The 26007-nt window shown below is 37.1% G+C and overlaps 1 protein-coding gene across 2 annotated transcripts in view; it reads left to right on the forward strand.

The window, feature by feature from the left end:
- The window catches only part of Suz12 (SUZ12 polycomb repressive complex 2 subunit), a 46894-nt gene extending 22283 nt beyond the window's left edge, over nucleotides 1–24611 (forward strand). For both annotated transcript variants that reach the window (XM_055619629.1, XM_055619630.1), the window contains 11 exons: nucleotides 693–778; nucleotides 3530–3761; nucleotides 5708–5801; nucleotides 9621–9726; nucleotides 14995–15172; nucleotides 16907–16998; nucleotides 17140–17283; nucleotides 17856–18013; nucleotides 19903–20101; nucleotides 20523–20602; nucleotides 22354–24611. In XM_055619629.1, the coding sequence (XP_055475604.1) occupies nucleotides 693–778; nucleotides 3530–3761; nucleotides 5708–5801; nucleotides 9621–9726; nucleotides 14995–15172; nucleotides 16907–16998; nucleotides 17140–17283; nucleotides 17856–18013; nucleotides 19903–20101; nucleotides 20523–20602; nucleotides 22354–22699 (1715 nt within the window). In that variant the 3' untranslated portion in view covers nucleotides 22700–24611. The remainder of the gene's footprint in view (nucleotides 1–692; nucleotides 779–3529; nucleotides 3762–5707; nucleotides 5802–9620; nucleotides 9727–14994; nucleotides 15173–16906; nucleotides 16999–17139; nucleotides 17284–17855; nucleotides 18014–19902; nucleotides 20102–20522; nucleotides 20603–22353) is intronic.
- The last annotated feature ends 1396 nt before the right edge of the window (nucleotides 24612–26007 follow it).

Genomic DNA, 26007 nt, shown 5'->3' on the forward strand with positions numbered 1-26007 from the left:
TTTCCCTGCCTCTGTCTCCCAAGCGCTGGGAATAAAGATACATGCCACCATGTCCCACTAAATACATTTTCTATTAATGGATTTTGGGAGAAGAATAAAGCATTAAATATTTGGTGTAATTTCCTAGATCTATTTTACTCACACTTCCTACCAAGAATCTTTGTCTATATTTGTCACTTTTGAAGACCAGATTTTCTGTATTACAAATGTTAAATTTTCGGATGGGAAGTAAATCAGTAAATAGATTTACTATAAATTAAAGTAATTGAGCTCTCTTATTTAAGTTGGAGGGAAAAAATGAGTCTATAGGAAGATATGTGTATTTGTCTTATGAAAGGTTGGTTTATTTTTTTAAAAAGTGTTGCAAATTGAGCTGAATTTGGAGGATATGTTTTTATTATAGGAAGTCTTTTTTGAGATTTTGAGATTTTTTTTTCCCCCTGGGGTTTCAAGACAGGGTTTCCCTGTGTAGTCTTGGCTGTCCTGGACTTGCTTTGTAGACCAGGCTGCCCTCAAACTCACAGAGATCCACCTACCTCTGCCTCCCTGAGTGCTGGGATTACAGGGGTGTGCCACTTCACCCAGCTTCTTTTTTGAGGATTTTTTTTTTAACTTACAAAAATATTTTTTATTCTTTTTGTTGTTATGTATACATTAAAAATTTTTTTTAAGACATTGGTTTTTCTATTTAGATAAGCCATCACAAAACTCAGAAAATGAACAAAATTCTGTTACCCTGGAAGTCCTGCTTGTGAAAGTTTGCCACAAAAAAAGAAAGGTAATGTATAAAATACTAATAGATGAAGTAAAATATTAGAACATGTTTCTGTATATCTCCTATATTGGTGAGTCAGTTTTAAAACCTCAGAAAGAAGTTTGTGAGGCTGGACATGGTGACACGCGCCTTTAGTCTCAGCAGCTGGAAGCAGGCAAACCAAGTCTGCACAGTGAGTCCCAGGCCTGCCAATTACATAGTGAGACCCTGTCTCAGAGAGGGCTGGGAGAGAAATACCTGTCACCGCCTGTCCTCATGTCCCAGGAAGAAGCCATGGTCTTAGGACAGATTCAGCTGCTTCTACTATTAGTATTGTAGGTTGTTGCTTAGCTACATTTGTATCCTTTTAAATAACGGCTAAGAGTTTTTCCCCAAATGATTATTTTCTATGTATTTGGTTTTAAGCTTAGCCCTTATTTGCTGAGTCATCTCTACAGTTCTAAAAGAGTACTATTTTTATAACACAATGAGGGAAAAAAAATTAACTGTCAGCATTATCAGCCATTAACTTATTAGTGAGCATTCTTGATTTTTTTATTTAGAAGATGAAATCATTGCATCATAGAAACAGCTGTCATAGTGGTTAAGTTTCCTGAGCAACCCACCAAAATCAACAGGTTATACTTTTAGTAGACTTAAGTCCTTGAGTCTTTTTATTAAAGGCAACAAAATTAACAGTGGCTATAATGGGAATATGTATTTCTTCCTAAAGAGAATGAGGATGTGTATACACATGCATGTCTCCAGTAAGCACGTGAGACGGTTTTATGTTGTTACCATTTTTCAGTTACAGTGCACATATGTATCATTACACTATAAACAGGGGTTGACCTATATAGAGCTCCTGTTGGTGATGCTCTTCCAGATGGTCTGAAAGTGATGAGGGACTTGAAAACTGCCTGAGCCCTAATAGGGAGCAGTCTGGCTGATACCCTTTGTAACATATATTAAAAAGTAAATTTAAAGTTAGGAAATACCACTAGTTATTCCTAAGTAAAGTAAACTTTTAAAATATATTATTTATGAGAAAAACTGTGTAGTTATAAGAGTTACGTTTCAGAAAAAAATAACACTCGTAAACATCTTCAAAGGACATACATACCCAATTTTTTTTTTTTTTTAAAGTAATTTGTGAAATGTAATGCTTAGGGTGTGGGGAAGCTTAGATTTCTCATGTAGAATAGAATTTTCTTCTAGTTTATAAGTACAGAGTTCTTTTTATTATCACTATCGTCGTCGTTATTGTTGTTATTTTAAATGTTTTAGGTATTATACTTGTGTGTGTATCTGTGCACTATGTATATGCCTGGTTCCCGAAGAGTCTAGTGGATAACATCCAATTCCCTAGAACTTGTGAGCCACCATGTAGGTGCTGGGAATCAAACCTGGGTCCTTGGAAGAGCAGCCAGTACTCTTTTTCTGCTTAGCCATCCCTCCAGCCCCAGTTGTATTTCTTTAAAAGAAGTTATTAAGTTGCCTGTGGAGGCACATGCCTATGTTCAATCCACAAGGAAGGTAAATCAGGAGTACCACAGCTTTGAGGCCACCTCGTATGCTGTTCTGTTTAAAAAATAGTTACCATGTAAGATGTATTTTTTCTTTTATATTCCGTATAATTACTTATGTAGTGACTTTTCCAGATGAATACTGTCTCTTCTGTCAAAGAGCATATAAGTGGATATGGATTTACTGTTTTGTAATGGTGCTTATGGATGTTTTCCCTTTCTGATAGTCCTGTTTGTATGGGTGTTTTCCCTTTCTGATAGTCCTGTTTGTTATGTCAAAAACAGAAAATTAAGGGGAATGTTGAAGTTAGGGGAGTTGAGTATTTTAAGCATGCCTTCTATTTTTTTCTTTTTAGGTTTTATTTATTACATATACAGTGTTAGGCCTGCATTTCGCCTGCAGGCCAAAAGAGGGCAGCAGATCTCATTAAAGAGGGTTGTGAGTCACCATGTAGTCTCTGGGAATTGAACTCAAAACCTTTGGAAGAGCAGCCAGTGCTCTTAACCTCTGAGCCATCTCTTCAGTCTTTTTTCTGTTTAATGAGAGAGTACTTGGTATTGAACCCCACGACTCTCTCATGCTCTACCACTGACCTTTATCACCATCCCCTTAATTGTTTTCTTTTTCTTGTATTTCCAGTTACTTTGTTTAGATTTTAGATTTTCTTTATTTTACATTTATTTTGAGGAATGGTCTTAAAATAGTCTGGGCTGCTCAAACTCACTACACAGTCCAAGATGAACTTCAGCCACCATGCTTATTGTTCCCATACTTGGGATTGAGCACAGCACTCGTGGTTTGTACATACAAGGGAAATTCTACCAACTGTACTATATCCCCAGTCTTGTTTTATTTGCTCTCTCTTTTTTTCTATTGCTTGTGGTTGAATCCAAAGCCTTGTACGTAGTAGGCAAGTGCTTTAATCACTCTTCTGTACTTCCAGGCCCCATATCTCTACTTCAGCGCATTTATTCCATCTTGCTAATATAAAACTTTGAAACAATTAGTTCAATACTGGATATACTAGGTCATTGTTTTCATTATATTGTAGTGATCTTCAGTTGCTTTATTATTGGGAATCTAAATGTTCATTTTTTAGTTTTGCTTCACAATTTTCAACGGTATGTTTAACATGCCATTTTGAGAATCGTGGCTTATACCGTGTTTTCTGTAGCTGTGACTTAAAGTTTTCAGTATGATTTGTTTTTGCATTAGTATAAATATAACTTGTGAATCTTTACTTTGCAGGATGTAAGTTGTCCAATAAGGCAAGTTCCTACTGGTAAAAAGCAGGTGCCTTTGAATCCTGACCTCAATCAAACAAAACCAGGAAATTTCCCATCCCTGGCAGTTTCCAGTAATGAATTTGAACCTAGTAACAGCCATATGGTGAAGTCTTACTCATTACTGTTTAGAGTAACTCGTCCAGGAAGAAGAGAATTTAATGGAATGATTAATGGAGAAACCAATGAAAATATTGGTAATTTCATTTCTGTAATTTCACTATATTTTATTATTGGAGCTTAAGGTAATCAGTGAAAATATATGAGTTAGTATTTCTTCAACATCGTGTGTAAAGTAGTCTTTTTTTTTTTTTTTTTTTTTAAAGTGTTGACTTTCTGTTTGGCATGGTGGTTTGTTCCTGTCATCCAGTGCTCAGAAATCTTAGTCAGTAGAACATGTGTTTGAAGCTAGCCTTGGCTACATAATGTAACAAGGCCCTGTCTCAAAAACAAATTAATAAGAAATTAAATAATGAACCCATAACACTTTGCTTCTTTCCAAAGTTTCAAGATTATTATTCTGTTGTTTTACTATACTGGAGATTGACCCAAAGCCTTCCTCATGCAACTTTGTTTAACCATAAGCTTCCCCTTTTTGTTTTCCTATCTGTTTGCCTGTCTTTTCTTCCTTTCCTCCCTGTGTCTTTCTTCCTCTCTTTATCTTTTTCTGTCTTTTCTTTGTTTTTATTTTTTTGAGAGAGGATTTTGTTATGTAGCCTTGGGTACCCTGTACTCAAACTCACAGAGATCTGCCTGCCTCTGCCTCCCTAATTGCTAGGATTACAGGCTTGTGCCACAGCTCCCAGCCTTTCTTTGTCTTACTTTCTTGCATAATTCCTTTTTATCTTGATATAGGGTCTCACCATTGCCTGGGCTGGTCTCAAACTGGACTCATGTGATCCTTTTAGCTCAGGTTTCAGAGTGCTGGGACTATAGGTGTATGCCGTTGCACTCTCTTGAACATGAGCAGTGTAATACATGTTGATATATGTATACATGTACATATAGTGATCCCTGTACCCATTCCTTTATTTGTCCAGCAGATCTGAATTCATCTTTGAGGTAATCATTCAGTTGATATGTAGGTGCTGTCAGCACAAAGATAATTAAACAATGCTATTCTCAAAAGGCTTACAACTTAATTTAGGAGAGAGATAAGGAATAAATAATTGCATTGAAATGAGCAGTTGTAGAATAGAGGTATATGTGAGATTACTGTTTGAAAGTTCTTATAAGGAGCTGGAGAGAGAGCTTAGTGGTTATGACTTGTTGCTCTTACAGAGGACCCAGGTTTGGTTCCTATCACCCATGTGGCAGTTAACTGTTACCCATAACTCCAATTCTAAAGGATCTGACACACTCTTTATTGGCTGTATGGTACTGTATGCACATGGTACACAAACATAAATGCAGGCAGAACCACTCATACTTAGAAAATAAAAACAAATCTCTCCTTTTTAAAAATAAAATCTTACAATGGAAATCTTGAGTAATGATAAGGAACCTGCATAGCATGAGTCATTCCAAACAAGTTGGCATTTGCAACTTGTTCCGATGGTCAGTTATGTTAGGAAGTGAGGGTAGACCCAGACCAAGTCAGGGAGATTAAAGTTGAGGCCAGCCAACATCTAAGCCATTTCAAGACCATATTGGGATATATTGTAAGGTCATACTGTAAAAAAAAGATGGATATGATACATGTTAAAAACCCAAAGTTGGGCTGGAGAGATGGATCAGTGGTTAAGAGCACTGTCTGCTCTTCCAAAAGACCCGGGGTCAATTCCCAGCATCCACATGGCAGCTCACAATTGTCTGTAACTCTAGTTGAAAGGAATCTGTCACCTTCACACTGATGCACATTAAATAAAGTTAAATAAATTATTTAAAAAAACCCCAAAGTTGAAACAAGTGAGTGAATAATAAAACATTATTGTAAAGTCAGGCAGTGATGGTGCACACCTTTTATCCTAGCACTCAGGAGGCTGAGGCAGGCAGAGTTCTTGTATTTGAGTTTGAGGTAATTTTTACCTATTTGGATAAACAGTGCATTTTACCTTAGAACCTTAAAAGGGACCATGAATCACAGATCACATACTTTTTTTTTTTTTAAGTAATTGTTTTTCAAAAAATTTATTTAATTCAGATGTCAGTGAAGAACTTCCAGCCAGAAGAAAACGAAACCGTGAAGATGGGGAAAAGACATTTGTTGCACAAATGACTGTGTTTGACAAAAACAGGTAATAATGATGGGCAAATAAAGTTTCTACAAATGTTTTTGTTCTGAAGCAGAATAATGGTGATATTGCTGTGTTTGTTTTCTTCTAATGGATGGAAAAAGAGATTTACAGAATTTTTCTGTATCTTATGGAGAGCAGTAAGCATAGAGAAACAGTGGCTCAATTAAACCTATTTAATTGAGTTTTTTGGTTTTTTTTTTTTTTTTTTTGAGTTTCTGCTCTTTGACAAACACTTTTAAATAGTGAGGAGGCACTAAATCCCTGTCTTCATGCTGCTTAACTTCTAATGTAGGCTGTATACAACTGCACATAAATCAGTAAGTGTTGTGAAGAAATTGGCAAATAAAGGGTGTTTATAGACGAGGTAGTAGTGTTTGAACAGAGGCCTAAATAAATGGGTCCTAGACAGATCTTAAGATAACTACTATGCTGATTGCTGGTCCTTAGCAATATAATTCAAGAAAATGTTTTTAAAGTCAGGTTTGATTGCGTGTAGGTCAGTGTGATCAGTTGGAAACAACTGGAGGGAAGGATGTAGCTCAGCCATAGAGTGTTAACCTACCATGCATATGCTCTGAGGTTTGATCCCTAATGCGGAGACTAAGACAGGTAGAACCACAGAAATATACTGGAAAGCGTTGCTGGGGTCTAGTGGCGAAATGCATTGAGATTCCTGCAGTAGGTGTTACAGATAGGTACTGATCCTGTGTTCTGTTCCCTGTTCCGCTAGAGGCATATTATGTTTAGTTTTTCATTCTTTGCACCATACATGCTAATGTACGTATATATGTTTTTTTATTTATTTTATTTGTTTTGTTTTTCAAGAGGATTTTTTTGTGTGGCCCTAACTATCTGGAACTGTCTATTTAGAACAGACTGGCCTAGAATCAAAAATCTGCTTGCCTCTGCCTCCCTAGTACTGGGATTAAAGGCATGTGCCCAGATAATTTATTTTGTGTTGCCTTTTCTTTTTCTCTTCCTTAATACATGCTGTAGATTCCTGTTTTTGTTTTAATGAAGAAGACTGCTAAGAAGAAAGTAGGTGAATTTTTGAAGTTTGAAATATTTGAAAATTTCTAAATATGTAGAATAGTTCAAAGAATAATTATATAGCATCCACACACCCTTTACCTTGATTTGTAACGTTTTATTTTATTTGCTTTCTTTATGTGTTTCATTTTTGTGCTGAAACAATGGAAAAATATATTTCATCTCTGCCTTGCTACACTTCAGCATGTATCTCCAAAGATCAAAGGCATTTCCTGATAGCCACTTACCTACACACAGCATAACTAACAATGTCTTTCCAGTTTACACTAAAAATGTCTTTTTGTTTTGTTTGCTGCAGTCTTACTGTTTATTTAGCCCAGACTAGTCTCAGACTCTTGATCTTCCTGCCTGAGCATCCCCATTGCTGGGAATTCAGGCAGGCAAGTGTCGTGTTTAGCTCCCCTCCAACCCCTTCTCCACCCCTTTAAATGATATTGATTTGGCTGTTGGCATGCTTTTTCCTTCCATCATTTCTCCATCACTTTTTTTTTTTATTGTTGTTTTTAAAAGAATTCTTAATTTAGGGGATTGTGTTTTGTGTGTATGTGGATTAGAAGATTATTTTTAGTGAGTTTGTTTTCCTCTGTTCATGTTGTTACTCATTTTACTGCTCAGATTAGCTCATTTTCACAGTAAGGAGTTCTTTCAAGCAAATTCCAGGATCTCTTTTACTTTTTAGGTTTTTCTTATTCAAGGTTTAAAATCTCCTTTTCCTAACTCTTCTCAGATTACCTATTCTTTGAGTAGTCCTGGTATTTAGTAAAGAAACCATATTCATGAACCACAATCTTGAGGTTAGATGTATCATCAATTATTTTCTTGTAATCTCACATTGTGGTCTTATAAAATAATAACCCAAATGTAAAAACCATATAGAGGAAGTTTGAAATACTGAGCAAAAGTAAACAACCTAATATTTTCAGGGAATAAAAGCTGTCATAACCAGAGTGAAACTATGATGTATATTTCAACTTCACTTAGCTCCTAAGAATGATTATGCTCTTACTCTGTTGGTTCTCTACTATGGGTCGAGACCCCTTTGCCGTCACATAGTAGATATCCTGCATATCAGATATTTACCTTAGGACTCAAGAGAATAGCAAAGTCACAGTTAAGAGGTAGCAACAGAATCATTTTATGGTTGGCGGGTCACCACAACTTGAGGAGCTGTGTTAAAGGGTAGAAGCTTAGGGAGGGTTAATACCTACAGAATAGTAAGGCGCTGTTCCTAGACTATTCCAGAACAATCTAATGCTTGCTTGAGTTTGGTATGCAATTCTTGGTTTTCCTTCCAGGCCTGAAAGCTACACCCACCGAGAAAAACATCCATTTTCACCTAAGGCCAAAGATGCCCTGAAGGCAGGGTGCAAAGGAGGGAGTAACCACTAAAAGCTAGGTGACCCAGCACCATTTTTTGAGATAAGGTCTTTTGTGTTGGAGGCTGGCTAGGCCCAGTTGTGGCCCTTGCCTTTAATCCCCAGCACTCTGGGAGGCAGAGGCAGGCAGATCTCTGTGAGTCTACTAAATTCCAGGACAACCAAGGCTACACAGAGAACTCCTGTCTAGAAAAAAAAAAATCACACACACAAAAAAAAAAAGAGGGCTGGAGAGATGCTTCAGCAGATAAGAGCCCTGAGATTTCATTGCTAGTCTCAAAAAAAAAAAAAAAAAAAAAAAAGTCGCAGATGGGGAAATAGCTTTGAAATATGTTGAAAGTTCATTTTTCTCTGATATAAAACTGTTGTGCAGTAGCTCTTCAGGACTGAAGAGCTAGGAAAGTGAAATAGATCTCCTGTGCTTGAGGAGACACTGTCTCAAGATAGTAATAGTAACAAAAATATCTCACATTCCAATGGAGGTAATTTTAAAGAGAATATGTGTGGGTTTTTTTCTTTCTTAATTTTATGTATACAGTGTTTTGTGCCTGTACACCTGCACACCAAAAGAGGGCACCAGATATCATTATAGATGGTTATGAGCCACCCTATGGTTGCTGGGAGTTCTCAGGACCTCTGGAAGAGCAACCAATGCTCTTAACCACTAAGCCATCTCTCCAGCACCCATACATGTGGTTCTTAAACAATTAAAAAGATAAGTAGTGCTTTATCAACTTTTTTGATTTTTTAATCTGATAAGTGAAAAAAAATGACATCTCAGTGTACTTTTAATTCAGATGTCCTGCTTTTTTATCTTTTTTGTAGATCAGGCTGACCTCGAATTCACAGAGATCTGCCTGTCTCTACCCCTCAAGTGCTGGGATTAAAAGCATGCAAATATGAAAGTAAGGATTACAGTTAAAAAACTGACATGCATACTTTGTACTGATTCCCTGTGGAAAGAATTTTAACACTATTGTCCTGATTTCAAAAGTGTGAAATCCGCACAGCCAATTTATACATAACGTATAAGGTTAGCTAGGTTTTGAGATAAGCATATTATATTTCAAAAGCTTAAAGTTATGTCTATGTAGCTGTAGTAATACCGTTTTCTATTTATATGGTTGTAGTTGCATTTTTTTTTTTTAATATTGCTTTTGTCAGACCTGGGATGTAGATAGTTTAAAATCCTGCTGTGTATGTAAGCTAGTATACCACTTTAATGCTGTTTAGTATAAATCTAGAATGTAGGCTTTGTCTTTATAATAATACACAGGTTTGTTTATAAAGTGTATGTGGGGAGGGTTAATACAGGGGAAGGGACCCTTGGGATGTAAAGTAAATAAACTAAAATTAAAAAAACAAAAATAAAGTTTATATGTTTGTCTGACAGGCGTTTACAGCTTTTAGATGGGGAATATGAAGTAGCCATGCAGGAAATGGAAGAATGTCCAATAAGCAAGAAGAGAGCAACATGGGAGACTATTCTTGATGGGAAGGTATGGATGACTTAGAGGTTGACTATACTGTAGTTGTCAACTCTTAACTTCGATTGATGTTTTCTTCCCCAAATGCAAATTGTATTTGAAATAAGGAGTCTTGGGTTGTTTTTTTTGTTGATTGTGTTACATTAATTAAGTACTTATTAATTAAGTACATTAATTAAGTATATAGCTTTCTGGCTTCCCCAGAACTTTTTGTAGACCATACTGGCCTCAAAGGCACAAAGATCCTCCTGCTTCCCAAATGCTGGGATTAAAGACATGCACCACCACACTCAACATAATTATTTATCTGCATACGATGGTATACTCAGCTCATCAGGTTTGGTGTGAAACGTATTTAAACAATTTTTTTATTTTTATGCACATTGGTGTTTTGCCTACATATGTATCAGTATGAAGATGTTACAGACAGCTGTGAACCGCCATGTGGTTACTGGGAATTGAACCTGGGTCGTCTGGAAGAGCAGTCAGTGCTCTTAACCGCTGAGCCATCTCACCAGTCCAGCGTCCTTTGGTTTTAATACTTGGAAAAATACGAGTAAAACAGCCTAGTCAGAATATGTAACAGAGGGCATTGTGATTCGGATTCTAGCTGTCTGATTGATAGCTCTGCTGTTGGATTTATGGTATTTGACAGATTAGCTCATTTGCCTTGTTTCTCTCTTCTGTAAAATGAGGCCTAGAATTGAGAGGTGACATATCGTCCAATTATGAAATATGTTTAGCATGTGCCTGCCAGTGCCTTACTTAATAAATACTATATACTATTTTAAATTGCATTCATAGTAACAGTAAGACTACTAATAAATTTATTGAGAATCTGCAAAAAACAGGTAAGTCATGTCCAATACAACTTCTAAGTTTTATAAAGTAAGCACACATTTCTCAGTGTGAAGTCTCAACAAAATAATAAAGTGTCATCATCAGTGTAGCCTAACAAGCAATATCTCAAGTGGTTGGGTTTTTTTTAGACTTAAAAATAGTCTCAAGTTGTTTTAGTAGGATATAATAGTAGTTTTAAATGTTTTAGTATATAAAAGTACTAAAGAAAGAATTGGAAGAATTTTCTAGACAGAATAAAACAAAAGTTCCAGAAGGTTTATGAATATAAATATAAAATTAAAACCTCACAACTTCAAGAAAAAATGTTGATCTGTGTTACTAAAAATTTGTGCTTAAGAAAGCGCTTCAGAGTAAAACGAATCCTTTCTGAATTGCAAAAATCTAAAAGAAATGGTGAGAGCTTGGCATGGACAAGTGATCTTGGCACTCAGGGAAGCAAAGGGAGGCAAATCACTGAGTTCAAGGTCAGTCTAGCCTATTAAATGAGTCCAGGACAACCAAATCTGCACAGAGAAATCCTGTCTCAAAAAACCAAAAAAAGAAAAGAAATAGAGGCTATATGTGGTGGCAGTTCTGTAATTTCATCACTCAGGAGCAGACAGGAAGATCATGAAGAGTAGCCTAGGTTATGTAGCAAGGTTTTGTCTCAAGAAAGTTCAACCTGGAGAGTCATCTTTTTTTGTTTGTTTGTTTTGTTATAAAAGAGCACCGCTCCTTTCTAGCAGACTCAGGTTCCAGTTACTACCTGGTGTCTCACAGCTTTTTAACTAATTCTAGGGGGATCTGACACCCTATTCTGGCTTCCTTAAGGACAAAGACATATGCAGGCAAAACAAGTCACTTTTTTTCCCCATGCATTGCCTTGGATAGTCTCACATGTTAGATAGGGCACTCTGCCAGACTGAGCTACACTCTCAGTCCTCTGTTTTGTGTGCTTGTGTGTGTTTTGTGCATGGTGTATGTGCACATCTGTGTTTTGAGGTCGTGCTGCATGTTTATGTGTGTGCAGTCTACAAAAACACCACAGCTGCCGAGTGCTGTAGCACACACCTGTAATTCCAGAATTAAGGGAGGCAGAGGCAGGCTGATCTCTGAGTTCGAGGCCAGCCTGGTCTAGAAAGTGAGTCCAGAACAGCCAAGGCTACACAGAGAAACCCTGTTCTGGAAAACAAAACAAAAACGATGACCTCAGCTATCCTACTTTATCATGCTCTGCCTTATTATCTTTATAGTAGGATTTCTAATTAATTGAAACTGGAGTTTTGCCGGTGCCCTGCAACTCCCAGCCATCTCCTGTCAGTACCCACAAAACAATGGGCTTACAAGGAAGCACGTGTTGTGGGAATCTGGGTCACCATGCTTGCTAGGGGGTCTCTATAGTAGCCATCCTACCAGCCAGCAAGTTTCAGACAGTGAAAACACCTAAAGGGTAGCCATTAAAAAAGAGATAATATTTGGTAAGATTTCGGGAAACCAGGCTGGCCTTGATCTTCATGCCTCTGCCTCCTAAATACTGGGATTAAAATTGTCCCCACCGCCGCCACCTGGCCTGGCAAGATTTCTTATTCTTTTATTTTATTTTTAATTTTATTGTTTTTTGTTTGTTTGTTTGTTTCTTTTTTTACAAATAACCTACATTTTCTAAAAATTAGTGATAGTGGGTTAACTCTAGGGGATGGGAATTAAGTTAATTTCAAATAATTTTTCTTTCTTTCTTTCTTTCTTTTTTTTTTTTTTTTTTTTTGAGACAGGATTTCTCTGTGTAACCTTGGCTGTCCTGTAATTCACCCTGTATACAAAGCTGGCCTGGAACTCACAGAGATCCGCCTGCCTCTGCTTCCCTGCGTAACTTTTTTTTTTTTAAGATTTATTTGTTTATTGTGTATACAATATTCTGTCTGCATACATGCCAACAGAGGGTACCAGATCTCATTATAGATGGTTATGAGCTATGATGTAGTTGCTGGGAATTGAACTCATGACCTCTGGAAGAGAAGCCAGTACTCTCAACCTCTGAACTAACTCTTCCCCTCCCCCCCTTACTTTTTATTTATCTTTTGAGTCAAGGTCTTACTGTATAGATCTGACTGACCTCAAACTGGGTGTGTAGACTACAGTGATCTTACAGAAATGCCCACCTGCCTCTGCTTCTTGAGTGGTGGGATTAAGGGTGCCATTTAGCCCACTTAATTTATAATTTCTGGTATATTATTTATTCATAAGAGCATGAGTAGAATTTCTAAGTAGAAAATGAAATTCAGGAATTTTTTTTTTCTAAGTACCCTTATCTAAGGGATCTAACACCCTCTTCTGGTTTCTGGAGTGTACCAGCCACACCTGGGATACACATGTATACGTGTAGGCAGAACACCCAGACACATAAAAGAAAGACAATTGAAAATTTTTATTGTTATAAATATGGGTGCCTTGCTTGTTTGTAAATTAATTTTATAAAGAAGACTTTAAGGGCCTAGAGAGATTGCTCAGTTGTTTAAGAGCATTAACTGGTCTTCCAGAGAACCCTGGTGCACAATTGAGGTGCTCACAGCCATTTGTAACTCCATTTCCAGGGCATCTGACATGTCTCTGTTCAAAGGGCACTGATGTCCACATACCCACATATAATTAAATATATTAAAAACTTTTTGAGAAAAATAAAAGTCATTCTTTCAGATTATTTGTTTTCTAAGAATGAAAATCAGGGAAAGCAGCTAAGATGCTGTAGCAGAAGGAACTTTCTTATCCTTGGAGAGGGAGGGAGGAAGGAAGGATGAATGGACCTGGTCATTCCACAAGAGCAATGAAAGGAAGGGTAAATAGAACAAATTGCAGGAGCAAAAATAATCATACCTCAGAAAGAATGGGGGTTTCTGTTTTTGTCTGTCTCTGTTTTTCTAGACATGGTTCATCTGTGTAGCCTTGGAACTCACCCACCCTGTAGACATGCCAGGTCTTGAATTCAAAAGATCCACCTGCCTCTGCCTCCCAAGTGCTAGGATTAAAGGTGTGATAAACTACTGCCAGTCAAAGGTTACATGAATACAGTCAGTGGCAATATGTAAAGCAATTGGAGAAGTAATGCAGAGGTGACCTTCCTCGACATTGTATTGTATTAGGGTGTGTCTTTATATATTCAGTTGTTAATTGCTCAACCGGCTGTGAGCTGAATGCTAACAGATTCTACTATTGTCATTGCTATTGAGGAATCTCCTGTCTTAAAGTTGTGTAAAAAAAGTACTCCTGTTTGGCTTTTAATGAATTGAATAGCCTATGGCTGGGCAGAGGAGACAGAAGGTAGGCGGGATTTCTGATCCCAGTCTGGGGTTTCCAGGTAGGGGAGGTGGGGGAGAGGACAGGAGAAGGGCAGTAGAGGAGGACAAAGATGGAGCAGAGGCAGCCAGAGCGAGACCAGAGGACAGGTAACAAACAGTATGCCGCTGGGAAGTAGGCAAGGCTAGCATAGATGGGTTAAAATGTCAGTATCTGCCCAGTTATGGTTATGGTGCTTACGGGTTATTAGTAAATGTAACTAATACATTTATTTCTGTCTTATGTGGGATCTAGAGCAGGCTTAGAAAAAGCATTTAATTCAACAAAGTGAGATTAGAGTTCAGATACTAAATAAGAGACAGTCATTCTAACAGATGAATTAGTGAAGGATAGGTGTGAAATTGAAACAAATGGCAAAATGTGAGTGAAGGCCTATGAAGACCCAGGATAGAGTTGTCTTATTAGGTGATTTGGGGAAACAGCAGACAGCTGAGATAATTTCTCATCCCCAAACCAAGGGTGCACAAGCAAACATGTCAGGAGCTGTAAGAGAAATGACTACTTGTTAATCTGCTGGGGTGATAGGTTAGGTCACCTGAGATTGTGCTTTGCTGGCCATTAGGCTTTGGGTGTCAGTAGTGCTTTGCTTTGTTTGATTTTTGTTGTTTTTCTGACACAAGAGACATGGTTTCACTATCCAGCTCTGGCTGTTCTAGAACTCGCTCTGTAGATCATTTTGCCTCAAACTCAGATCTACCTGCCTCTATTCTCAGCCTTGTTTTGCTTTATCTTTGAAAAATTGTAATCCAAGAGATAAATTTGTTTTCTGCATCTTGAGAAATCCAAGCCTAGTTCCACTATTGAGGAATCTCAGACAGAAAGATGGTGAGTTCTGGGTCAGCCTAAGCTGCATAATACAACTGTATTATCAAGAGAAAGAAAAATTTGGTAATGGTTGTCCCTTTCATTCCGGTACGAACTAGGGAGACAGACCCACAGGTGGGTTTCAGAGTTCAGGGCTACACACAAAGAAACAAGGTCTGGAATAACAAAATAAACAAACAAACAAACAAACAAAAAACCCTGTTCTAGCAATATCTTTGAAGTCAATCGTAACTCTTTCCTATTTTTTATTTATTTATTGTTTAGAGGCTGCCTCCATTTGAAACATTTTCTCAGGGACCTACATTGCAATTCACTCTTCGTTGGACTGGAGAAACCAATGATAAGTCTACAGCTCCTGTTGCCAAGCCTCTTGCCACAAGAAATTCAGAGAGCCTTCATCAGGAAAATAAGCCTGGTTCAGTAAAACCTGCACAAACTATTGGTAAAAACACCATTGCTGCCAAAGTACTATTTTCAATGTTTTAGGCTTTACAGTAACTCAGTTGTATTTTGTTGTGCATAATTAGTCTGGAAATGTCTTATTAATTACCCATATTATTTATTGGTTGTGGTTAGTGTTTGCCTATGGTAAATGCAAAGCTTTGTTAAAAAATACTAACAGTCCCTTGTTCCTAGAATCTTTGTGACAGATATTTTTGGGAATTTGACCTTGTCTTTAACATTTCAGAAGTATGGTGTATAGTATGTTTACCATCGTCAGGTGGGTCTGGAAATAACCCTGTGTCAGTTTAGAGCACATTTTCCCACTGATTTGCCACAGATAAAGTGATTGGTTTTCAATGCATTTTGAAAATGTAAAGCATTGGTTTGCATAGAGTATTTGCTTAGTATGCCCAAGGCCTTGGGTTCCATCCCCAGTACTGCTACTCCTGGTACAGGTAGAATAAGAACTCTGCAGTATTGAGTTCTAGCTTAAGATATTTTAAATCTGTCTCATAAGAATACTGCTTTGAACTTTAGAACATCTAGGTGCCTGTTTGAAGAGGGAAATTTGACTTTGACATTGTGTGATCATGTGAAACTGATTCGAAGTGACCTGTTGTAGATGCCTTTAATCTCAGCACTTGGGAGGTTCGAGGCCTCACAGGGCTTATAGAGAGACCCTGTCTGTTTGCTATGCAAGCCTGACACCATGAACTGATTCCCAAACCCCACATGGTAGAAAGATAGAACAGAGTTCTGAAACTGGCAAAGAAATACAGGGAGACTAAAACAAAACTTCATGACAATATTACATGTGCAATCATTAGTTTTGTTACACACTAAATAATTACATTAGTTAAATATTTTCCATTAAGTCTGAAGAAATATACTAGCCTTTTTAAGAATGATTATTTTATGATTTTTTTATTTTTATATTTTTTTAAACAGCTTTCCAGCTGGTCATGGTGGTGCTTCCCTTTAATCCTAGCACTCAGGTCGGCAGAAGCAGGTGGATCCCTCTGAGTTCAAGGCCAGCTTGGTCTACAAGACAGCCAAGCCTACACCCTGTTCAGAAAAACAAACATACAATCAGCTTTTCCTCTCTAAGCCAGCTCTTAGGGGATGACTGGTGTCTAATAACTATTAAACCATCAAAACCATGGTCAGGCCTAGGTTTATAGTCAGTGACTGCCATGTGGAAGGCAGCTCAGCCACAGCACCACCTAAACAAAAACACCTGTGACCTGTGTACTTAAACACTTGTGCTGATCACATTGGAGGGTCTTTAATTTAAGAGGAGGAGTTCTTTGGAGGTTTATGGGATTTTTTTTTTTTTTAAACGGAAAAAAAAGATGAATTCTTGATGGGCGGTGGTGCCACATGCCTTGGAGTTCTTGGGAAGCAGAGGGAGGTGGATCTCCAAGTTCAAGGCTACCTGGTCTATGAAGTGAATTCCAATACAGCCAGGGTTACCCAGAAACCCTGTCTTGGAAGAAAAGAAAAATATGTGTTCTCAATACAGACTGGTATCTGATTAATGATCAAGTATTAAATAATTTTTTCCTAATATACCTTTCATTATCAGTTGATGTTAAGAACAAAAATATTGAGCATCACTATTATAAATATTTAATAATTTTATTTAATAATTTAATTATAAATCTTTAATAATTTTGGCAAGTTACTTTATAGAAGGGAGTTTTTCATCAAATAAACAGGTATATATTTTCAGCTGTTAAGGAGACACTGACTACAGAGCTGCAAACAAGAAAAGAAAAGGATACTTCAAATGAAAATCGCCAGAAATTAAGAATATTTTATCAGGTAAACACAACTGACTGGTCCATGAAATACTTTCTTTTTGTATGTTGTATTTGAAATATTTTTCACATGTTAAATTAGAGGTGATAATGAACCTTCTTAGAAATGTTGCAAGTTGTGAGCTTGACGCTTTTTGTATTTTAGTTTCTTTATAACAATAATACAAGACAGCAGACAGAAGCCAGAGATGATCTGCACTGCCCGTGGTGCACTCTGAACTGCCGGAAGCTGTATAGTTTGCTCAAGCATCTAAAACTCTGCCACAGCAGATTTATCTTCAATTATGTAGTAAGTTTATTATTTTTGTTTACCAATAATACATGTCTCCTCTAGACCAACCCTAGATAAAGTGTACTCTGCATGTAAATAGAAGTTCTGCTGGGCTTACAGTGGGTGATTCAGTTCATTGTGTTCATTTTGAATAATAATATGTGCATGTATCATATTTCCTGAATATAATTAAGGGGAAATTTCTTCTTGATTAAGAAAGAAATGGCTTATACAAAATCACCAGACCAGCGGATCGTGGTGGTGCGCACCTTCATTCAATCCCAGTATTGGGGTTGAATGCCTGGTCTACAAAGTAAGTTCCAGGACAGCCAGGCCAGTTATATGGAGACACCCTGTCTCAATAAACCAAAGATAAATAGATAAATAAATCACCAGATCAATAAATGAGACTTTTAGGACTTTTCTTTTGTGTGCATTGTCTTCAAGTATGCTTTTCCATCAAGTTAATAATGCTTGCCTAATTTTCGTTTTCAAAACATTAAGCACCTATAACTGTATTTTAGTTAAATTGAAAGAATAGGATGATATTTTCTCTTTCTAAACACCCTGTTTTTGTTTTGTTTTTATAGTATCATCCAAAAGGTGCTAGGATAGATGTTTCTATCAATGAGTGTTATGATGGCTCCTATGCAGGAAATCCTCAGGATATTCATCGCCAGCCCGGATTTGCTTTTAGTCGAAATGGACCAGTAAAGAGAACACCTATCACACACATTCTTGTATGCAGGTAGTTAGAAAGCTTATGTTCTGTCTTTTATTTTTTATTGGTGTGTGTGTGTGTGTGTGTGTGTGTGTGTGTGTGTGTGTGTGTGTGTGTGTTTATGGCATGTTCCCTACTTTTATTGATACTGGAATAACAAAGGGGATTCAGAAAAGGCTAGCATTTCAGATTAGTCTCTGAAGTTGTGTGCCTTCCCAAATCCTGTTGATACTGGGGTTTGCTTTGCTTTGAACTTTATCAAGTTTTATTGTTGATACATTGCGGTGTGCATGCTAGACAACACTATAGATGCAGCCATTTTCCCCCGAAGGATTGAATCAATACACACACACATATGCATGCACGTGTTGTGTATCTGTGTGTGTGTGTGTGTGTGTGTGTGTGTGTGTGTGTGTGTGTATACACACACGTACACTTACAGAGAGAGAAACTTTTTTTTCCTTCTAGGATTTTTCAAGGTTTGGTTTCAGTGTAGCCCTGGTTGGCTTCGAGCCCAGAGAGCAGTCTGCCTCTGCCTCCCAAATGCTAGGATTAAGTGTATGTGTGCCAACAATCCAGACTGGTACCTAGCCACTCCTATATTGATTTGTGGACTTAAAAGAATACTCCACATAGGTGCTGGAGAGATGGCTGGATTGTTAGAATTCCTTTATAGTGCAGAAGACTCAGGTCTGTATGCATGTATACATAGGATACATACCTGCTAAAAGGATGCACTGGATAGTGTGAAATATGAGTGATTCTGTCCCCATCATCTAATGTCTTGTATGATGCAGTCCCGAGAGAGCTGATTATTCCTCCTTACCTTGAGTTTTATAAACATGCAATAATGGTGAATTTACAGCAGCAGATTTGACTGCTGATCTCAGAGTTTCATCGTCATAAACTCTTAATAGCCAGAATTTTTGGCTAGATGTGTATCTGTAACCTGGCTTTCCACTTTGTTTATATGTATATTGGGCTGAAGAAATGACTTAGCCAGTAAAGGCTGGGCTCACAACCAAAGTAATATATTATATACTATAGTAAACATGTCTGATGTATAAAAAGTTATCTTTGAGACAATTCTGCTATGTTGTCCACTGGCATTTTTGTATATATATACTATATGTATGTGGCTGTCCCAAGAAATCAGAAAGGGTGTCAGATCCCCTGAAGCTGGAAATACAGGAAGATGTGATCTACCCCATGTGGTGTTGGGAACTGATCTCAGATCATCTTGCAAGCACACACAACCACTGACCATTTCTTCACCTCCCTCAAATGTTTTTTTGTTTTGTTTTTGTTGTTGGCCTTTTGTTTTTGAGAAAGGGTTTCTTTCCTAGCCCTGGCTGTTTTGGAACTCACTGTGTAGATCTTGAACTCACATAGAGATCCACCTTCCTCTACAGAGTGCTAGGGTTAAATGCTTGACCCACCACGCCTGTTCTTGAATATTTATCGTTTTTTCCTAATATACATTCTTGTTTATTTGTTTTTTGAGACAAGATTGCTCTATGTAGCCTGGCTGTCCTGGAACTTTCTGTGTAGACCAGGCCAGCCTTCAATCTGGAGATCCACCTCCCCTATCCTTGTATCCTTTAAACTCTTTTTAAGCTCATTTTTAACTTTATGAGTTTTTTATACCCAGGAATACAGTTTTGTCTTCAAAACTTTAATATGTGGGACTAAGGGTATAGATCCGGCTTTGATTTCAAGTTCTTGGAGTGGAAATTGTGTTGTGTTGATTTTACCGTTATATATTAGGGGGAAAGCAGTATAAAGGGGTACTGTCTCAAGTACTATTATGATCTTTGTTTTACAAAATAGCATTTAATGCTACAGATCTTGGCTCATGTTCAGTGTCTTATGGGTATAGAAGTTGTCTTGTTTCAGCAGTGATTTCTTTTCATTAGGCCAAAACGAACAAAAGCAAGCATGTCGGAGTTTCTTGAATCTGAAGATGGAGAAGTAGAACAGCAAAGAACATACAGTAGTGGCCACAATCGTCTTTATTTCCACAGTGACACCTGCTTACCTCTTCGGCCACAAGAAATGGAAGTAGATAGTGAAGATGAAAAAGATCCAGAGTGGCTGAGAGAAAAAACCATTACTGTAATTACCACTGTTTTTCTTGTCCCTGGCAGGGTTCAAATAAGTTTTATAACTATCTTTTAAGTAGTTATTTAAGTAAGGAAAAATCTTTCTTTTTTGTTTGAGTTTGTATTGGATACTTTCATTTCTATTTTTATTATATTAATATTATTATTTATCTTTATTTCATTAAAATAAAAAGAGAAGTGCTTAAGTAAAAGCTGCTTTTATTACTCTGGCAGCTTAGGTGGGTGTTCTTCTAAATGTGAAGATAGCCTGGTTTACAGAGGCAGTTCAAGACAGCCAGGGTTGTGTAGAGAGACCGTGTCTTTGGAAGGAAAGAAAATGTTTATTTTTTAGCTCCAAAAGATTGTACTTTGACAGTCTGTTTTTCTTACAAATGGTGCATACATTACATATGTAGTATGTATTTTTCTTTCAGCAAATTGAAGAATTTTCTGATGTGAATGAAGGAGAGAAAGAAGTAATGAAACTGTGGAATCTCCATGTCATGAAGCATGGGTAGAGTGTTTCTGTTCCATTATTTCGTTCTTTTTGCTGCTTCTCGTTCTATGCGTCTGTACAAACTTTTTAGTTACTATTTTATGTGTATGGATGCTTTGCCTGTGTGTATGTCTTTGCATCTTCTGTGTGTCCAGTGCCTCCAGAAGACAAATACGCTTTCTCACCCGCAGATCTAGAGTTAGATAGGTGGTTGTAAGCTGCTTTGTGAGTATTGGGGATTGAACCTGGGTCCTCTGCAAGAACAAAAATTGCTCTCAACAACTGAGACGTCTCTCTGGCACCCACCTTGAGACAGTTTATTTGTGCCTCATGTAGTTTAGGCTAGCTTTCAACTCTCTGTGTAGCTAAGGATGACCTTTAATCCTATTTCCATGCTAAGATTATAGTCGTGTAATGCCAGTGCAGCTGACTCAGCTGTGAGTGTGTGGCATATGCAGCACTGCTCGTGTGGAGATCTTTTGGGAATCTGCTCCTAGCCAAAGGGTCAAAGAACATGGCACAAGTGCTTTTCCACCAAGCTGTCTTATTCCCCCTTTACCTTTTGAATAGACAAGATTTGTTTGTTTGAGACAGCATCTCTGCAGAGCCCTAGCTGTCCCCAGACTCACAAAGATTTGCCTGCCTTAGCTTACCGAGTACTGGGATTAAAGATGTGCACCACACCATCAAACTGTGATTGTTTTTTAACGTATATAGTTCACTGCAAAGATTTCAGAGGGTGTAGTTGATAATGATTGTGAATCACCTGACAGAATTTTATTTAAACTATTTATATGTGTTGCCTAAACATTTCCCTTATCCAAAAATATGTGTTTGAATTAGCTAGTGATGCTTCCCACACAGTGAACTGCATGATTTTTTAAAGGGTTTTGAGATTCTTTTAAGTATTTACATATGTGGGGGATTGTTTTCATTTTGTTGTTTTTGTATTTATGGTATGTGTGTGTCTTATCTGTGAATGTGGGTGTGTAATGTTTTTTAACTGTAGAAGCCAAAAGACTTTGATCCCTCCCTCCATCCTGTTGATTCATCATCCCGCATAGCTGTAGTTATGGGCATGTGCAACCATCCTTGATTTTTTTTTTTTTTTTTTTATTGCCAGTGACTACAAAAATATGTGATGTCCTTTACAATTATGAAAGTTAGGTGGGGTTGCTCGCCACTCAAGCCTGACCAAAACATGCACATATACAATACTGAAAATTATTTATAAAAAAGAAATGATGAAGGACTGGAGAAATGGCTCAGTAGTTAAAAAATGAGCGTCCAGGTTCAATTCCTATCACCCACACAATTGTCTGTCATTCTAGACACGTGGTACACTGACACACATGCAAGCAAAATGTCCATATGCATTTAAAAAGTTTGCATTAAGTATTTTTCTTTTTTCTCCCTTGATAAGCCCATTTTTAGGATGGAAATTAAATGTTTTAGCTAGATGCTTACTTTCCATGTACAGGGCATCATTGCTCACATCACAGACTGATTTTAGTCAAATTTCATTTGTTTAATTTTCTGATCCAGATACTTAAGTGTGATAGTTACTGAGGTTTATTTTTAAGGCTCCTGTCTTAACATCTATTTAGATCAAGTTTAAGTTGTAAATACCTGGCTCACTAGTGGCCGAAATGTCATTTCTCACTCTTACTGTTTGCTAAGCTTGGGTGTGTTTGTCATGTTACACATTGCTTATCTCTGTTTTCACAGAGAATCTATGTCATTATTAATGCTTTGTTTTTCTTGAATAGATTTATTGCTGACAATCAAATGAATCATGCCTGTATGCTGTTTGTAGAAAATTATGGACAGAAAATAATTAAGAAGAATTTATGTCGAAACTTCATGCTTCATCTAGTCAGCATGCATGACTTTAATCTTATTAGTATAATGTCAATAGACAAAGCTGTCACCAAGCTTCGGGAAATGCAGCAAAAACTAGAAAAAGGAGAATCTGCCACCCCTGCAAATGAAGAAATAACTGAGGAACAAAATGGGACAGCAAATGGATTCAGTGAAACTAACTCAAAAGAGAAAGCTGTGGAAACAGATGGTGTCTCAGGGGTTCCAAAACAGAACAAGAAACAAAAACTCTGATCCCATGTTGGACAGACACTGAAATTACTTCTAGGGAATTCAGCCTTTAGGAAGAGTTTTGGTTCTAGGTTGTTTGGTTTTTTAATCATGGATTTGGAATAAGGAAGAGTTTTGGTTCTAGGTTGTTTGGTTTTAAATCATGGATTTGGAATAAGGAAGAGTTTTGGTTCTAGGTTGTTTGGTTTTTAATCATGGGTTTTGAACAGGCAGTGTTAGATGAAGTCATTGATTTCAGTGCAGAGGTTATGGGTCTGCTTCACTTCATTCTCACATTTATCAGCTTTAGTGATGTCATCAATTTGTTTTGAACCTGAAAAACAGTACTTCACAGATTTTTTTTTTTTTTTTTTTTTAGGTGCAACAGTCATTTTTTAAAATATATTGAGTTAATCTAGAAATTTCACACCTAAAATTTAAATTTGTGACTGGCTATTTTTCTGCTCTGTAATTATGAGACATTTTCTGGGCAGGGAAGGTTGGGATGTTACACCCTTTTAAAAGGTGGAGAATTTTTGTGAAATTGTTACAACACTGCCACTTTCCTCAGACTTTGACCCTTGATTCAGAAACCATTAATGCATTTGGAATGAAAAGTTACAAAGCAAGTTCTGTATCAGTTCCTGTTGCGAGTTTAAAATAGTACCTACTCATCTTCTGCCTGTTGGAGAGGTTAATTCTCCATGTGGACCATGCAGTGTCACATAACATTGAGGTTACCGTTTTTTAATGCTTGTTTACCTAACATATGTTTTGACTTGAACATGTTTTAGTTTTTCTTTCTTAACTAGGTAATCCCATGGGAAGTCATTCTGTGCACTTCTTTGCATTAGGATTATAAAGCAAGAGAAACAGTTGGAGATTTTGTAAGATGCCATTTTGGGGTGGAAGGTGTCCTTGAAAATGAACCAGAAGATGTTACACCATGTTTTCTTTGTGATCTATATTCATGATTAGAATATCCATGCAGATAAGCTGACTTGAATTGTTTTGAGCAATTTTCCCTGTGTTGTGTGTTTTACGCACATATTTGCGGTTGGGTTTTCTCCAACAAAGTGGTTTCACTACTGGCGTATTAATAAGCACCAATAGGTTTTTATTCCAACTCCAAGCACTGTGGTTGAATAACATCACCTCAATTTTTTTATTATCCTTTAAAGATAATGCATTTTCATATTCTTTATTTATAAAGGATCAATGCTGCTGTAAATACTGGTATTTTAATGTTTTAATTTCATTCCACCACCATCAGATGCAGTTCCCTATTTTTGCTTAGTGAAGGGACAGAAGCTTTCTCATGGTGTCTTCAGAGGTTTATAAATGTAAATACTGATTTGGCTGGTCTTTATGATGTGTTTAACTGTGAGGCTATTTAAATAGTGTGGATGTGATTTGTCATCCAGTATTAAGTTCTTAGTTACTGGTTTTTGTGTTTAAAAAATAGCAAAGAGGGAAACTGCAGTTTTCTTTGCAGACTCTCTGACTGGTAAACTCTACTCATGAGTTCGCTGAACTCTCATTTTGCCGCTGGGTAGTGGGTTCTAAACATTTCTGTTGGGCTTTAATTTGCTAAAGCTGTGCATATATGTAAAAAACAAATAGATTATTTTAGGGAAGATGTAGGTGTAGAATTATTGCTTATGTCATTTCTTAAGCAGTTATGCTCTTAATGCTTAAAAGAAGGCTAGCATTGTTTGCACAAAAATTGGTGATTTCCTTCCCCCCGAATAGTAATGAAATTACTTCTGTTGAGTAAACTTTTTATGTCATCTTATAATAAAAGCTAAAAATGCCCTTTGTTTCTATTTATAAAAAAAAAAAAAAGCTTTTCTATATGTACCCTTGATAACAGATTTTGAAGAAATCATGTAAGATGATAAAGCATTTGAATGGTACAATAGATGTAAAAAAAATTTCAGTTTAAAAGAAACGTTTGTTTTTACATTAAATGTTTATTTGAAATCAAATGATTTTGTACATAAAGTTCAATAATATAAAGCTGTATTCTGCTTTTCTTTCACAGTCTGCATTGTTAGTGTGCATTTCAGCTTTTGCTTAGATGGCTTGCTTAGGAAGGTTCTTGAAAAGTATACTAATTTCATGAAATATCCACTAGGAAATGAAAAAAACAAAAATGAAGCCACTTTCAACACTCATGGGTGATATGCTGTCATTCATAGTGAATCTGTATGTGCTGTGTGTGGCCTTGAACTGGAGCCTTGCCTGAGCCATTCAAAAGTGCCCTGTTCTGAGTTAATATAGAAAATTGTTAGCGCCACCCCCCCCCCCTTTTAAGGATCATAGTTCAGAGCAAAGCCAGTCGATCAAACTGGCGTTTTTATTGTGTGTATTTGTATGTTTTGAGACAGGTTTTTTTGTTTGTTTTTTCCAAGGCAGTCCCACCCAAGACAGCCTAGTGTGTGGAGGTCATGAAGCTGAGCAAACAACTTGCAGAGTGCTTCCCTAGCCTAGCACGCACGCTTTACTCAGTGGTCAGTACAACATACACAGCTGGTGGTACAAACCTGTAATCCCAGTACTTAGGTGGAAGGAGGATTAGGAATTCAAAACTACCATTGGCTGCATATTAAATTCAAGATCTCAAGAAATAAAAAGAAACTAAAGTCTTGAAGATGCTAGATGTCCATATACCAAGAGACCTAACTATGTCCCGTACCTTTAAACTTTTATCAACCAGCAAAAATGTACAATTTAAAACAGTCGTTTTGTGCCACTGTGTCAGGATAACTTGTGAGAGTCCACCATAGGAGACCCTTGAGTCAGATGGAACTCAGCCCATCACAGTTTACTTGCATCATGACCCGATGTGTGTAATTGTAAATAAATGTTCTAGTCCTAAATGTATAAAAGGAACAAAATCTACCGTCTACAGAGTATCTTAGAAAAGAACACAAGAAAAGCAAGATGGGTATGCTGATAAAGTATATTCTTTTAAATAAACTTTGATTTAAATACAACAACAAATAATTTCCTATGGAAATGTATTTGCTTTAGAACAAGTTACTAGTTAGTTTTTTAAAAGGAAAAAGGTGAAGTACATCTCCATAGAGAAAATTCCTGCCGGCCTTCATTTTTCTCCCTACTCCCCTGCAATCTCTTCCAACACAAGGAAGGAGAGAGAGAGGGAGTGGGGCCACAGTTCTCTTAGCTGCTTCCTATTGGTCAGGTCATTGGGTTTCTTTTCATTTCACAACAGCAACCAGGAAGCAGCCTTGTTCTTTATCCTCACTGTCTAGGCTCTGGCATTTATTCTCTGCAGAGTCCTCAGATTTAAGCCATCTGGCAAAGAG

This window comes from Psammomys obesus, unplaced genomic scaffold (assembly GCF_907164565.1).
Source record: "Psammomys obesus unplaced genomic scaffold, mPsaObe1.curated_primary_1811, whole genome shotgun sequence".
NCBI classification, from domain to species: Eukaryota; Metazoa; Chordata; class Mammalia; order Rodentia; family Muridae; genus Psammomys; species Psammomys obesus.